At 39.5% G+C, this 16,968-nt stretch overlaps 1 protein-coding gene across 1 annotated transcript in view; it reads right to left on the bottom strand.

The window, feature by feature from the left end:
• arid5b (AT-rich interaction domain 5B) overlaps nucleotides 1-13,316 on the bottom strand; it is a 72,370-nt gene extending 59,054 nt beyond the window's left edge. Inside the window, exons 1-3 of the mRNA XM_038736899.1 lie at nucleotides 13,213-13,316; nucleotides 12,630-12,884; nucleotides 2,847-3,081 (exon numbers count right to left, since the gene is read on the bottom strand). Coding sequence (XP_038592827.1) covers nucleotides 2,847-3,081; nucleotides 12,630-12,884; nucleotides 13,213-13,233 — 511 coding nt within the window. The 5' untranslated portion in view covers nucleotides 13,234-13,316. The remainder of the gene's footprint in view (nucleotides 1-2,846; nucleotides 3,082-12,629; nucleotides 12,885-13,212) is intronic.
• Nucleotides 13,317-16,968: the final 3,652 nt, after the last annotated feature.

The following is a 16,968-nucleotide window of genomic DNA, read 5'->3' as shown; positions in this document are numbered from 1 at the left end:
GCAATGTTACACTGACAACAAAAGGAAGCAGTTACTGTGCCTAGCCTAAAAGTAGTCCACCACACCCCTGTAAAATCACAAGGTGTTGTTTTTACACTTTTTGTTAGATTAAACAACATGTTGCTTTAGTTTTTATATTAAGCAGATTTTGTAACTATTTGACAGGGTCAAGCTTCTGTTTCCCCTTGTTTCCAGTCTTCATGCTAAGCTAACTTAAGTGGCTGCTGGAGGTAGCATCATATTTGCTACACAGACATGAGATCGGATCAATGTTCGAGTCTAACTCAGGCCAGGAGCAGACTGATGCCAGTTAGTCTTAAACTGTAAACTAAAATTTTTTTTCTTTTAGGTTTTAAAGGAAAGTTGCATCACCCTCTTATGCCAGATCATAAACTTTCAAAGCCTGGCTAAAGCTTGAATTTAAATAGTTACTAATCATCTCTCCACCTCACGGGTTTCATAGTCGTCAATGCTCAAGGTCAATTGTTTCTCTAATTAATTACTTTACTTTGTGCAGGCATCTTTGGTTTCACTCTTCATGCATTTTTGAGGTCAGACTAGAGCTTCGTTCACTTACCAAACCATAAAAGCTTCATGTAATACCTCAAGAGCAATACAATTGTCATTCTGCTATTTGAGACTCGTTTGTCTCATAGTATATTTCATATGTTGCCTGTGAGACACAAATCCATAACAGTACACTTAATTCACATTGGCAGCGTGCCAGGAAACGTTAGGATATGCACTTGGAGAAAAAAAGAACAGTTTCCCTCGATAACAATGGCACACTTTATTGCTCTTTAGCTCACAATGGTTTTCTGTGCAGCTTGTGGTTTTGCTGCAGTATCCTGTTATGGGGAACAATCCAATTCCTCTAACATAGTTACAGATCAGCCCGAGAATAACAATCAGCTAGTACATCATTTAAGTAATACAGCGAACAGCCACCTCAGGCTATTTTGTATATACATGCAATCCTAAAAAGTATAACTATATCATAAAAGTCAGTTTAGTCAATGAGCCAACAAATTACACAGAATTACAGACATTCAGCTACAGGACACTTTAAGGGTACTTTTATATTTGATCTGCTGCTGCTATGGCATGAATATTTAATTCTGGTAGTCAGCAGCATTGCAGTGGCATATTTCATTTTTCTATGCAAACCCTTGCTCAGAGTAACATGCGTTTGCCTTGATGAATAAGTAATCTCTCTCCCCCACTCTCTGCCCCTCTCATATTGTTAGACTGTCAACAACTGACACGCGCCAAAGATGTAGCGAACAAACAAACAAATGGATAAGTGAGTGCACACCACTGATTGTCAGTGTGTAGAATTTGTCCATCTATGTGTGTGTGTGTGTGTGTGTGTGTGAGTGTGTGTCTGTGTGTGAGTGTGTCTCTGGTGCCCTGCCAGAGTCTGAGCCCGTTCTGCTGAGTGGGCAGATTCTCTGGCGGAGTGTCCCATTGGAGTGACAAGTGCATTTAGAAACAGCCTGATGGAGTCATTAACGGCAGCGCTGCTCATTAGCAACACACACACGCACAAACACATTCACAAACACACACACACACACAAATACACAACCCCTCAATAACAATAGCATCATCGTCAACAACAGATACGTCTATAAAATCTGGACGATACAGCACATTTAGAGAAAGCCATGATATGGAACATAATATCATTTAAGAAGCAGGCTAACACATTTGATTATGGATGCAGGCGATCACACACACGCACACACTCAAACTATATTGATTACTCGAATAACAACAAAGCATCCATTATTGATCCTCTTGTCCTTTTTGCGTATGAGATTCAACTAAAGTCGAGTAATCAAGGGCATTACAGCATTCCTGGAAGATCCCGAGCAGAAAACAGAACAAGAGTCATCAATAAACACCCTGTTTCTACAGACAAAAATGCTAATGTTTTTAAGCCTATAGCAGTTTCACTTCCACATACGCTTTAGGCATTTAATAATTATTAAAAATGAATTAACAGAGGATCAGAAAGCTAAAATTCTAGCTTAGATCACCAGGATACATACTTATAACCTGACAAGATATACTGTAATTGTAATGGTATTTTTAGCATGTTTACTAAGCTACATTATACTCTTATAATCAGCATTAGGCATTACAACACAGCCATGTGAGAGGCAAATAAGTGGGAAATAGCTTCAAAGGGAACATTATGTTCTTTCTGATTATTAGGCTCAAATGCCAGAGTTTCCTATTTGCATCGGATGACTCATCTGCAGAGACATCCAAAATTATGTTGGGCCTGATTCATGGGTAGTGCTGTAGTAAGACCCCAAGAGCCCCATGCAAGAGTCAAACAATCACTGACACTTAATGGCATCGTGCACATGATGAATACGCCAGACAACCATTCAGGCACACACAGCAATGATCCCTAAGAAGGTGTCAGAGGTGCTGTGGACTGCAGTTTGATGTGACTCAGTTATTTAAAGATATTACCACCTGAATTATGTGTTTTTCCCCCCAATGCTGCCTTTGTTGTTGTCACACTCAGAAAACAGAGCAGTTGTATTGTAAGAAGATAATGTGTTGGCAAACGCACTGCCATTACCTCTATTAGTGTGATTCTCAGCTCATTATAGCGGGAGGAATTCCAACTACATACTGATGAATTACTCTAGTCAAAACAACACTTGTTAAACCAACCAAAGGACAATAAACATAAGCTGATTTATGGTGGAGACACAAATACATAAACATTTAGCATATCAGCCCAGAGAAATTGGAAACACTGCAGTAACCTTTCGGAATAAAGAAATGCTCAAAAAAGATGAGAACAAGTTTCTGCTGGTGCTCACCTAACTGTGATCTTTCCCTCTGGACATCCTTGAAATTGAGTCCGCTGGTCAGGGTGCTCTCTCGGTAGCGGTGGAGGGCCTCCCGCCTCCCGTTGGTCCCCAGCTCCTGGAGCACTGACGATTTCAGAGGCTCGGCCTTCAGACAGTGGACCCATCCTGAGAAGTCTGGTACAGTCCACTTCACCAGGTCCTCCAGCCGCACAATCACCTTCTCAGACACTGCAATTACCTCGTGCTGAAAGGAAGCAGGGTAGAATCCCAATTACAATCAGAAGCACATAAAAGGAGTTACACAAATGCAACGTTGCCATGGTTATGAATCATTTACTTGTGCCACAATTTCTCTGCTCGGTTTGAAACTCATTTGTTGAACAGACACACATAAACATTTCAAGAGCAGCACATCTGCAGGTATTGAAGCGACTCAAATTGAAACTACTTTGCTCTGTAAATAATTACACAAACTGAGATTAAAAGAACAGAAAAAAACAAACAACTAAAAATAGCAATTACTCGCTATGATGCCAATGAGCTACAACCTACCTGTTTTACCAAATCCCACTAATTTGATGTCAAAGTAACATCAGACAATTTTTACAGTGGAGATATAATTTTTATTTTTATTTATTATTTGTCACTGTATCAATGCCAATGTGCCATTCTTATCATATAATCTTATTGTTGTCCATAAACTTAAAAGTGTGCAACACATTTTCAACAGTTCCTAATTTTATTCAATAAACTGTGGGTTATTTGATAAAAAATTTGTAGTTTTGCTTGTAGTTTTGCTTATAGTTATAGCTTTCTTTAGAAACTTGGATTTGTAATTGTTTTACATGTATATGTATACATCAATGTGGAGCCAATTATAGATACTTTACTGTATATACTACTGGGTGGATTAATAGTATAGTACAGCATCATACCATATATGTGTATCATGTGTTTTTTTATGAAAAATCTTAATCAGCCTAATGTAAATAAATGTAATAAATAAACATTTAAAAAAAGTACACTGTTTCTCTCTGGAATGGAAACCCTCGAGTAAAGTCCAAGTACCTCAAATTTGTAGTTAACTACAGTACTTGGGTGAATGTACTTGTATGGCATATAATGTATGGCAGTATAAAGTGATCATAATCAAGATCAAAGAATGGGTTAAAAACAGAATATAAATAAGGACAAAGAATCAGATCTAGTTGAGGAAACAGAACAAACAACAGGATGTCCTTATTTATCAACTAAATTGATATGTGCGTCAAGTAGCATTACGGCTGTGGATGCACATTCATGTAAGTAAATTACGACACCATGAATATGGATGATGTGGATGATTGCTGAATTGAATTTATGCCAGCAGTTAAATCAATGTCAACGAGGACGTAGATGTTTTGGACTTTTTGATTAGCATTTAGGAATTCAGGCTTCTGATATTCACCACGAATGTTGAGATTTTCTGCTTTTTAAATCACAAGTCACACTCAGTGGTTATGATTACACCTTCAGAGTGTGTAGAGGAGTAGAAGAAATGTAATTTGTTACAGTGAGAGTGTAATGAATGAACAGGAGAAAGCTGTGAGCCAGACGCACAATAAAACTAACATGGCACTATCAGGAAACTATAAATGTAATGATGTGCATGGTTGACACTGAGGTAAGCTAAATAAAGCTGTGGTGGTTTTGTGTACATACTTTAGACTGTTCAGTTGGCTTATTAAATAAGATTTGCTCTCTCTCTCCAGTCTGTGCTTCAACCACTTTTTTCCTCTTAAGGTTGATTCAACCTCATTAAATAACTCTCATACCAGAAGAACTACAAGTCCAACGTACAGGGATGGAAGCAGAGATGCTTAAATGTGTTTCGATTTGAAGGCCTAATGGCTGAAATGTTTGTTACCAACAGAGTGGAGTGGTGCGCTGGAAGATGGCTATTACAGAAACAGGGAAATCTGGAGGACAGATGTGTACAGGCAGAAACGCAGACACTCTGAGTAGGTCTCTGATGTTTACCCTGGTTATCGCCAATTTCCCAGGCATCTGTCTGCCTGTACACATTTCCCCTCAAACAGCTTTTATATTACTGACATTAAAATAACATTCATTTACTCTATATTGACATGTCTACGCACAATATGCATGAATGTTGAGAGGGTGGACACTATAAAAGCTACACCTATACGATCTAATAAAATCCAAAAGAACAACTTTGCAGTAAATCCTTCCTTTGTGAAGCTTTAAAAAAGTTTTTTAAGCTGCATTGGCCGTGTTTTAAAAGATTATTTGAAAGTGTTCCTGTTATTCTGTCACATATTCTAAATACATGACTTTTCAACATTTCAGATTCTCTCTGAGTGCTCTGTCTATACAATTACCCATATTCAGTTCTCACATCAACTGCAACTACAGGCATATCAAATCCCAACCAGTTGGAGACAGTATTTCCTTATAAAGGAAAAGCCTGCGAGGGATAGCTTGATATAGCTGTGCCTCCCTCACTAAGTAGAAACATCAAACATGGGTTTTCGGTCTTCTTATAATGAGCTGTCTTCAGCTGTCAAGTGGTGGCGGGTGGTTGTAACCGGCTTTCCATGCTATGAAAAACTGACTGCTGTTTCTGCCTTCAGAAAAGCAGGCCATTTGAATAATGTAGAGCAACAGTAAATAGCATTCAGCCTGCAGCCAAAAACCACATTGTACTGTATCTCCGCAGAATTAGCTACTGTACTTTGATGCGATCTACTGACAGCACATTGAGAAATAAAACCGTGAAATATTTCAGCTGAGTCCATTTCAAACTAAAATAATGCACTGAATGTTCTGCTGCTGATGTATCAAACAGCGAACAGCAATACTTCAAGTAATTCAATAGCACACCAGAGCATACACACAGCAACAGCTAACCCTAAAAACACACATCCATTCCCTTTATATCAATCAGCTGAATGACACGGTGCCTTGTGTGAGTGTCAACAGATCCTGTTTGGGGACTTGTTCGGCTTGAGAGCGAAACACAACAGGTGAGAGCAATTCACCAGCTGTCAACACAGTCAAGAACATAATCAGTCTATGAATGTAGCTGCAAACAGGCTACATCCATTTATTTATTTTTAATTTTACCAGCCAACTTTACACCTCCTGATGTCTGTGGGCTGCTGTGTGATGCAGCACATACAGTCGGGAAGCTGAATACTGGCTTGTGGTTTGCATAAGTCATGATATTTGATTGAGAAATGTTTATGCAAATACGGTAGAATTAAGAAATGAGCTGTGTTTCCATATAAGGGGTTTCTGAAAACCAGCCAAGCCAGTCAGTTATTGAGAAATGATCACAAAAACAGCATTGCGCCAGAATGAAATGAAAAACAGAAGAATTTCTACCAGTAATGAGAAAAAAATTAGTGCTGCAACCAAAGATTGCTTTCATTCTTGCATAATCTGTTGAGTCAACTAATCTTTTTGTCTATAGAAAGTCAGAAAAAGTCAAAATACTTCTTTCTGTCCACTTTTCTTGTATTTTATATTAAAGATTGATTGACAATCAAAATTATTGTTTATTGCAGCCTTACATTTGTGCTTAATTAATGTTTTAAACGATTCATCCATTAATAAAATTGTTATTGATTCATTTTCTGTCAAATCAATTAATCTGCTTCCAGTGGCATTCAGGGGTCGTATACTCATAACATGGGTTTTTGGTTTCAAAGATGTGCTTTAGAAACTTGCTCTTCTGGAAATGTCGCCCATCCACACTGTCCTGTCATTTCGAGTTAGGCAGCTGATAGTTTAGCAGAGCGGCAGACACAGCCAGCAGGCCACTTGATAATATAGGTCAGAGGACTGCAAGCCCACAGCCAAGAGGTGACACTCCACATCAGTAACATACCAAACAGCCAGGTGTCATTTCAGTGACACTTCCTACACAGATGCAATAAGAGCATTTATACACTCTGAATCACTAAATGTCTTAATGTACTAATGTACTACTATAATGTTACCTCAGGTACGTCAGTAGACGCACATACTATCTAACTGTTCATTTTATGATTGAGTTAAAATGCAAGGTAACACATTAACAGCTGAATGTTACATTCTGTCTCCAGTCCTCTATCAATAATTCATGTTATTACTGCAGCAGCATGATATCTCCAAAAACATTACTGAGTGAATTTATTGCTATGACTGCACATAATGGACTGAAAGTGGGAAAAAGAAACAGACTTCTGCTGTGAAACTGTAGATAACTCTGTCCCAGCAGCCCATGACTTCAGCAATCTCATTGAAATTAAACTCGCTAAAATCCATATCATTCAATTTATATGGATGCTGCAGTGTACTGGTGGCAAAACAGCACATAAGGGACATTCTCAATTCTATATTCGGTGATCCAATTAGAAACAATGCGCCCTGAAATATTCCATATCACTCTGAACAATTCCCTACCAGAAATGCACGCCACTGTGCACAAACAGTGAGGGAGACATTCCTGACTGTCAGCGTTCTGCGGCGGAGCGTCTCATCGCTCGGACAGGACTTTCAGCTCGGGAGTCAAGGGGTGCATGCTCCCTGTGGGTGGGTGTCTTTCTATACTGTGGGTACACACATTGACACACACACACACACACAGTGCTCCTGTCATGCTGGGAAGGTTTCAGTCTGCTGCCTCAGAGAGGTCAGCAATGGAATTCCTAAGGCCAAAGGAGATTAGTAATTGAGTAATGGACATGGTGACATGGACAATGAGGAGACAGAGAGGGAGAGAGAGCAATAGAAGAAAGAGAGGACGAAGGAGAGAGAGAGAGAATGAGGGTATGAAACACAATATGAGTTCATCTCCCCTCCCCATGACTGACCTTGGCTTCAGTGTCCCAAAACAAACTTATCTGGGAATTAAAAAGGAGCTCTGGGGAGTAAGCCAGGGACAATTGAATTAGAATATGTTTTTGAGACTGCCTTAAGACTAGAAAGAGTTCAAGGTACAACATTTAAAAGGTGAGAATTATTGTACATAATATTCTGCCACTTAATGCATGCAGTTTATTCATATGCATAAAAGTTGCTGTAATATCTGCGGGGTGCTGAACTCATCTTTTATTCACTGATTCCATTAAGAGATTGCTCTTACTTGAGTAAGGGGGGTGAGCATGAAGTGAGTGGGTGATATATGAACCAAACTTAGCATTCTTTTGCCGTTATAATGACAGAGAAAAATAGCGAGATAACAGGAGTTTTCAAAGCCTTCCTGAAAGTGGGTGAGGCATCCATCATGTAAGGTGACACCACAAAAAAGCTGCGTCAGCTCCCTTGAATCACTGCATTTTCATACTCTGGTATTTTTGCAAATGCACACACAGACGGGAAGAAAAAGACTAAATGCATGAAGATTCCACAAGCTCTATCTACCGCTGTTAAGAATGAAAAATATTGGCTTGAGTATTAAGCAAGAGCTTCTCATCTGCGGCTGCATTCTCTTCAAAGGTTATAATAACGATCCACTGTAGCTGGGGGGCTCTGGAGTCATGCATCAAGGCAAATGTTTGCCTGTTCAAGTGGTTAGTCAATGACAAAGTGGAAAAAACTGACTAAAGAGCACCAAAAGCCTCTTGTGTGTTGACAAACCAGGCACTGCTGTAACATATCATTACTTTGGCAGCAAAGACACAAAACAGTTTGGTAAAAAGAATCAGAAGATTGTGAAGGATGAGAATGACAACTTCTAAACCAATGGGAAATGTTAGCGGGGTTTTTTTTATAGCCTTTGAAGTAAAGGGTATTCCATTTTAAAGGTTTTAAATTACACTATCCTAAAAAGCTGGTAATAATTTACATGCTATTTCAGCAATGGTGAGGAATTCACTGGAGGGCAGTGTTCAGAGTTAATGACTTGTTCTGCGGCTAGAGTAGGCACACATGCACGCACACCACACATGCACACTAGCACCCCACCGCCACCTCTAAATTCCTGCCATTGTTGTGTGAATGGGGAGATTTGGTATAATGCACAGACTGGCCAAGACATGGCAGTAGTATGGAGGTTCTAAAAAGATCACTGCAAAAATGTGACATATCACATTTACACTCCAGTCATTCAGCAGAATGACCTTATCCATCAAAATGCTGGTCGCATATCTAAGCCACTTACACTTAATTCAGCAAGCATCCCAGATGCCTGTATTACCCATTCAGGGTTTTTCCCTTAGGAAAAATCAAAGAAGCAGCAAATGAATACAATCTAATTTCACTACAAGCTGGCTTTCCAAGCACTGAAACACATGCATGGACTACTGCCATGTACTGAAGAAATGGCTCTGGATGCATGCCAAAGTGTTTTCCACAGCAATCAATACTGGCCTACTGCTGCAGTCCCCAGCCTGTCAGTGTGTGTGTGTGTGTGCCAAAGCCTTGTCAGCTAGAGGGACAGAATAGAGGAGAGGAGAGGTCAGATGAAATCAGAGGTGATGATAATAGCACATTAATATAACATGATCCAGAAATATTCTCCACAGTTGTGAATTCCCATTAAGAGCATCGTGCTGTATTTGCACTAAAGTGGGATATATAGTATAAGATAAACATAAGCAATTAACGGCCTGAAGCAGAGTATACAATAAGTGGGTGTTGTGTGGGGTGAGCTGTTATCTACACATGCTGTACAACAGCTCTCTCCTGAAATGGGGAGTCCAAAAACAGAAAGTATTACAGCCGGTGAGCAGTACCAGCAGGAGAGGCAGGCCATTTGGAGTGAGAAGAAATAATGTGTCACTCAATGAGTTTTAAAACACATGTGACTGTTTAGTCGGTGGCAGTTTGCAGGCAGACAAATAGAGCAGAGGCCCCAATAGAGGGTTTGTCATAATGGGTGAGCAGCTCGACACAAAGCCTGTTTAAAGAGCAAGCAGAGCTCAACTGGTGGGGGTAAACACTGCTTGTCAGGCTGAGATACAATGAAAAATAGAGTTCCCTCCACATATGGACTTAATAATTAACTCACAATAAATAGATTAATAAATTTTATCTGGATATGTTTATCAACTATTCGGCAAAGACAGGCGCCTAGAGTTGAGTTTATTCAATGAATCATTTCTATTTCCAGCCAAGGCTGGCTGCGTTTAAAAAGGAATTGACCTCCAACCCTGTGACAGAAGAAAAACAAGCACAGTAGGTCATGGGTTGGTTCCTCTTGTCACTGCACAGCACAGCAAAACAGCGCAGGAGAAGCTGAGAGCAAACAAATACCTGAGAAATAACCAGGAAATGACATCATACCTTGCACTGAGAACACAAGTGAATCAGTAATTCAATTCCAGTGAGCTAGTTCAATATGAGGCTTTTCTGATGTCTTCAAAAAGTCGTGCCTTTTGGTATTTGGAGGATATTGGCTTCAGGCTTAAGATAATAGTTATCTACAAGATATGAGGGGTGATCTCACAGAGAAAGGGAGCAACACACTGGCTGTTTACAACCCCAAACACTGTGTCTTGTTTTTACGCTCTGTGAAACTATTCAAGAGTAAATCTAACATAATTTAAAAATAAATGTCATGAAGCGCCTCAATGACATCAAATTGTGGCTTTACCTCACCATGCTCCCAGTACTCATTTAGCACTAAAACCTGTGTGAAAATAGCACACTTCCTGAGAGCTGTAAGTTATCAAGTACATATCTGTATGAGTCACTAAGCTAATTTGAACTCTTGATTTTCAGCCAGTCAATTATAGATTTCCAGTTCAGTGCAACTCCACAGTTATTAATCTGTCTTTATATGCTACTAGAGTCCTGAAGAAAAATGACTAATGTGAGGTTTATAAACTCTACTTCCCTGGAGCTAAAAATGAACTTTTCTCTAATGTTTACATCTTAAAAACAAATAATCTTTTCCCTCTTACATCACTCAGGCCAATGTGTTTGACATCATAGCTTTTTGTGAAGCTGGTTTACCCTTCCGGTTTGTTTTTTAGATTATGGGCTGCATCTGTAAGCGCTCCTAGCTGACTCATGCAGTGCAGATTAGTGTTATGGGGCAAAGTCAGTGAGGATCTGAATGGGCTCAGTGAAGGTCATAAACTGACTTTAAGTTGTCAGGGCAATTTCCACTATGTAATATACAGTAAGTATTCTGATTTGCTGAGAGCAGGAGGTTTGACAAGCCCTTTAAGTGAGGTCAGCCTGCAGGCATCTACATTGCACTTAAACACATCATCCCCAAATTACATTATTCCATAGCCCTGTTTCTCCTATAATCAGACTGCAACTTTATAGCAAGTGTATAAGTCTCTGGTGCTTGCAGGATTGTGTGCTTTGATGCAAGTTGCTGCATAATTCATGCAGGAAAATTACTTTCATTCATCTTATGATTTTACTCTATTATCAAACACAAACTGTAATTCTGTGTTTCACTTTATGTCTCAAATTATTGGAAATGTGATTTGCATTGGCAGTGCTGCCCTCCTGGTAGTTATTAATATAATATTTTCCAGATCTCCCCAATGAAGAGGAATGTAAGCACTTTGCAATGCAAATACTTGGGAAAGGGGCGGAGCTGATGTGTCGTTGCGCAAGTGTGGCCTCAGAATCGGCGATGCATGCTCTCAAAGTAATTACTAAATAATTGCAGCGTGTTAAAGGCTAAAGCGAGGGGGCTTCAGGAGATGATACCCGTTCATAGAGGAATTCTGCCCAAGAAATGATAGCTTGTCTAAGCGGCAGGCCATAAATAGCCACCTTTCTCATGAAAGGGAAATGTGATAGCCACTCTATTACTCAAGAGGAAAGAATGTAAGTAAACCATCAGCGGAAGAGCCGAGTACAAACACGGCTTTGTCCTTCCCTATAAACAATATAACAGCAGCAGAGAATAATTTCCATCCAGCCGCAAGTGATCAAAAGCAGAGAGTAGTAATTAAAGTGCTCTTGTCGCTGGCTGAGGAATATCAGAGAGAAAACAACACAATATTTGTTTTGCAGCCGGTGAGAAAAAACTCCCAACATCAGAGTAATGCCATTCAGTGCAACGATGTAACCGGATCACAAGCGCCACATATGGCCACCGTCAATCATAACTATTGCTTTTCTGTGCCAACAACGGCGTAATGTAACACAGAGGTGTTTTTTTTAAGCGCAGCCTCAAATGTGAGCTGACAATATCACATTGTTGAAGATGGAAATGTCCACATGGAAAATTATGCAAAGCTTGGAGAGTAGTTAGAACGTGTCCTCGCTGGCTGTGCTCTGCCACGCTTTATGACTCGCTCTGCCTCTTTCAACATCAGGCGGCATTACAAAATATCTAATAACTATCTTACCGAACGATCTGAGTCGGTTGACCCCATGCATTCATTACAGTTTCGCAATTTCCGCCCATATGTCAGTATTTGACACGCTTTACCAAGAAATGATATGACATAGCCTGGGCGCAGGATTCTTGCGGATTTTCCCCTTTATAACACAATTAACCCCATAGAGCGCAGCGGCAACCTTATTGAGCGCAGCTGGACAAGTGCACATTCAGCAGTTGACACCACAATAGGCAAATAGGCTAAAGTAAAACTAGAGAACTACCGCTGTAGTAGGCTAATCCTTTTACTGCTCGGATACATCAATTTCAGTATCAATACATGCGTCTATGAATGCCTGCCTGCCACCGGAGACTACACATCCACTGCCAACTCTAAATGCAGTAAAGATGCTGTTTAATAAACGGCTTGCGAACAAGGTTAAACAAAGATAATAAACACGGGGTAAACGCCAGCGATTCATAATTATTCATCAGGCGATTAATATGCCTACCTCTCCATGGGTGACTGTCCGTCCCTGGGGAGTATCCTCGGGTAGAAAATAAAGTTTGGAGCTTGATAAAAGTTGCTTGTTTGTTCTTTCTTCCCAGAGCAGCTGAAGCTCCGCTATGCAAATAGGGTCCTCTGGTTTACATCTGACGAAGAAAAAGTCTCCGAGAGACAGAATCCTCGGTTTGCCGTCCCGGTGAAATTTAAAGGCTTTATAGAATATATATGGTCCATGTAAACCGCAAGACGAGCCCACCCACTGTAGAGGAAAAACAAATGGAGATATTAATGAATGGCTTATCAAGTAATTTGGTAAACAAATCGTAGCTAAGTGAACACAAACATTGCACACATCCCTGCGTAATTAATGCACGGCTGGCAAAAATCACATTAGGATATCTCCGTTTTCTGCACACAATTAGTATCATGTAACTATTTTTAGATGTTCAACATATGACACAGATGTGGTCATACTAAATGTAATGTGACAAAGTTTTGTGGATTAGGCACGTGAGCACAGTTTACAGTAGGTGGCGATTAGCGCAATGCGAAAATAAAATAAATCAACGGTTGATAACAAACGTTACCTTCAGTGAGTTCGGCTCCATCTCGACGCTATGAATTGATTAAACTCAACACGCTCTCCAAACTTGCTGGCTTGAATGGATTGCCGAAGGTCCTGCAAGAGACATATTTCTGTAGAGTTTAAAACATCGTGTATTAGTGGATAAAGAGTCAGGAAAAATTTGTTTTGTGGTAAATGCACTCCAGGAAATAATGTGTAAGTATGCGAATTGATTTATTTGAGAAAATCTGTTATAGTGATATTTTGGCGAATTTCTATCAAACGTAATCACGTGTTTAGATAAAGTATTAACATATAACTATAAACATATCAAGAATGTTCAACCATGACTGAGTAGTAGTTGTATATAAAAATAAAAAATACAGTTTGGCAAAACTATCTGCCCACAGAAGCTTAAATTGTGCTAATATTGTGTGTTTATGGGCTTTTCTTTGGCTGTGTCTCTTCCAGGACTTCTGTAAAAGACGTTCAGTATGAAAGCACATTTCTCACAGTAATGACACTGAGGCGCTTGCTGTGGATGCCTTCAAGAAACAATGTTACATGAAAGTTAATAGGGCTATCAAATGATTCCTCAAAAGGCAATGTGGGACCCGTGAGGTGCCGGCTATGCTTTGAACGGAACTTACAATGCGTTATGACTCAGGCGCGCAGGTTGGCTCTAATGCTGAAAATAATGGCCTTTATATATTTTGAGGCGAGCATGAAAAGACAAAATTGGCCGACTTAGAAAGCGGGGCGTCACGAGACAGAATTCACGAGGCGGTCCATTATCCGGACATAAATCATCTTAAAACGCTGCACTGACCTTGTGAAGACAGCGGGATATATTTGACACAGGTTAACACATTTGCAGGATCAAAGACTCTTATATAATTTTGTTGATGGATATTTATTACTATAAACACCGGGGAAGGTGTTTGGAAAACATTAATAATTTATGAATTATTAAAATAGCCTATGATATTTATTGTAAGTTACACAAACTTCGCTATTTCTATTTACATCTGTGGACTCATTGTCCTTTCCGTCTCGGGTGCTTAATGTGTCAGCTGTATTTTAGCGGCTGTCTGGAATTATTCATGTATTGTAAAGTAACTACCCGCTTAGTCCACAGCGCTGTGCTGTTTCTCCACTATCATCCACCCTTTGCCTTGCATTTATCCACCACTCAGATCACAGAGCACGCAACAGCGACATAGGCCTACTTCTGACACCAGCTATTTCAAGTACACTATTACGCAATGCGCTTTTTTTCCCGAAATGACTGGCAGAGCATACAGGCCATTGATTCACATCCAGTAAAGTGTTTTCCTGTCTACCAAACAGACATGCTTTCTTATTCTGGTTCTGCTGCTGCTGTGAATGTCTGTCTGGTAGTTATCTAAAAGACATACAGTGGCTGATGGTGAAGAATCAGTGGCATCAAGGCGGTTTTATAAGATTTCCATATCAATTGGGTTCAATGGAGCTATATAATATTATAGCATATAATATTATAGAATATAATATAGAATATGTTGAATATTTGGGAGCAAGATCCTAATTTAATCCTGTAAATTGTATCATCAGAGTTTCTCTTCACTGCCCTCTATTCAAAGAAGCAGCAGAACATAATGTATTCATATTAAAATAGCTAAGCCAATGTTCTGTGACACTCAGATATTTTAAGTACCAGTTTAGTACATTGGTTTGGAGTAAATGGTGGATTACACAGAGGCTCATTGTCTATGTGTCTGCAGCAGTGTTGGGATCCTGCAGTGCATCTAATATAAACCGCAGCTCTTAGTGTTATCTTTCCTGATTTCTCTCCCAGTCGTTTCACTGGCTGAATCAATGGGGTTGCATTGTTAATGGCAGCCGCTATAATGAAGTCTCTGGTTAATCAATGGCACCACTCGAGCTCTTATCTGGCAATTGCAAGTGTTTGCTTGTCAACAGCTAGAGAACCCAGCAGATGCCACAACACTGAGATGCAGTTATTGGTGGGAATGGAACTTCATGTTGAAAAATCTTTATTGAAAAATAAAAAAGTATGTGCTGAAAGAGAGAGAGGTACAGTATTGGACAAATGTGATGCTGCACATGCCGCATAACACACATGTTGAGTGTAAAAATCAAAATGCACAATTTCATCTCTTCTTTATCTGCATGTTTTTGTGTTTAGAGAAGGTTAAATAAAGCAAATCAATAACATATTCATATGGTTTAACATGATAAGTAGCTTGAGGACTATACTGTAAGCCATATTGAAGAGTTGAACATTAATTTCAGGCACACTGGTCAGAATTTAATTAAACCGTATCCATGCTAAAATGAGGCAGCTTAATTGCCCTTTAGTAAATCTGAAAGTCCACCCTTACATGTGGGTTGTGAGTCTTTTTATCACTTTCACAATCACTGTTCACAAGTTTGTTTACTGGGGCATTTTGCTGAGTGGCTGACAGAAGTAAGATCACTTCCTATATAAATATTTTTTGTTTCGTTTTCAAAGCTCTGACAAAAAACTGTTCTTACCACTACTACCATGTGTTGACTGCATGAGTGCAAATGAAGGCTGAAAAAATCTCCACAAAGGAAGACACTAAAAATGCAGGATAAATATGTTTCAGGCAGATACTTGCTTATTTGTTGCCTAAAGTAGAAATGCACAATGAGTGGATAAGTGATAAAACCTTTATTTTTCTCAGCACAGGTGTTTCACATTCTACATAATGAGGCAGCCTCAGCAGGGAGTCACGAATGTGGTTGGAAAGTCACCTCAATATGCAGAACTACAGTTACACTTCCAACCACAGCAAAGCAATACAAGCCATTAAAATAGCATATCCCTGTATAATTCTGACCATATGTTGACGACTTAATGATGAATATGAATTAATAAGAATAATAGTGACTATTTAACCACCACAGAGCCACAGGTAAGAAATCAACCAACAGACAGCTGCAGAGGCTAATTTAAACCAAAGCCTTGAGCACAGCTACTTCAGTACAGAAGAAAGCAATGGAAACATTTATTTGCATTTCTTTTTTCTTTCAACTGAGCACAAGGTTTTTTAATTAAGCCTAGGCTCCTCTATTTACAGTACAAGTACACTTTTAACAATCTTCGTATATTTCCCCCATCAAACTGGGATGGGGGGGGGATTAACTTTTGGTCATCCAAAAAGTAATTTAATATATAGTGCAATATTTGTAGATTACTGGTTTGTATTCCGAAACAAGAAAACTAAGTGTTCTCTATGTAGTTCAATCTGGAGACTCCCTTTGGGCAGAAGCTGCACTGCACCCAGTAATCAGATTGGTCAGTATCAACTGTTATTGTACTTACATCATATGACCACATGTATTTGAAAGGGGCTGCTTGTAGTGATGAACTACAACTGAACTGAGAATAATCACTTTTTAGCTTCTTGAAGCTAATTGTTTTGGTTTTCTGCCCTCAACTTCACCATTTTGGTTCACTCTGACCCCTCTTATTTCTTTTTCGTCCTCAGCAGGCAGCTGTTTTCAGTAAAAAAAAAAAACTCTTGACAGTGTACACTACCTGCCCAGCACCAAATGGCAGACAGACAAAGTTAGCAGGTAGGCGGTGAACATATAGTGGACCATTTAGCAGCTAAAAGCCAGGAATTTCCCTCAGAGGTTAGAGCTGAACGGAGCTGAAGGGAGAGTGAATAATGGACTTACATTGCTCTGGTGGTCAGAAACATGACTCCAAATGAATTCTGACATTATGTTTCTCCTAATCTGACAT

This window comes from Micropterus salmoides, unplaced genomic scaffold, assembly GCF_014851395.1.
Source record: "Micropterus salmoides isolate LMB-PRFRI ecotype aquatic unplaced genomic scaffold, ASM1485139v1 Ms_hic_scaffold_22, whole genome shotgun sequence".
Classification (NCBI taxonomy): domain Eukaryota; kingdom Metazoa; phylum Chordata; class Actinopteri; order Centrarchiformes; family Centrarchidae; genus Micropterus; species Micropterus salmoides.
The sequence above is the reverse complement of the archived record's forward strand: the minus strand, read 5'-3'. Positions and strand labels throughout refer to the sequence as shown.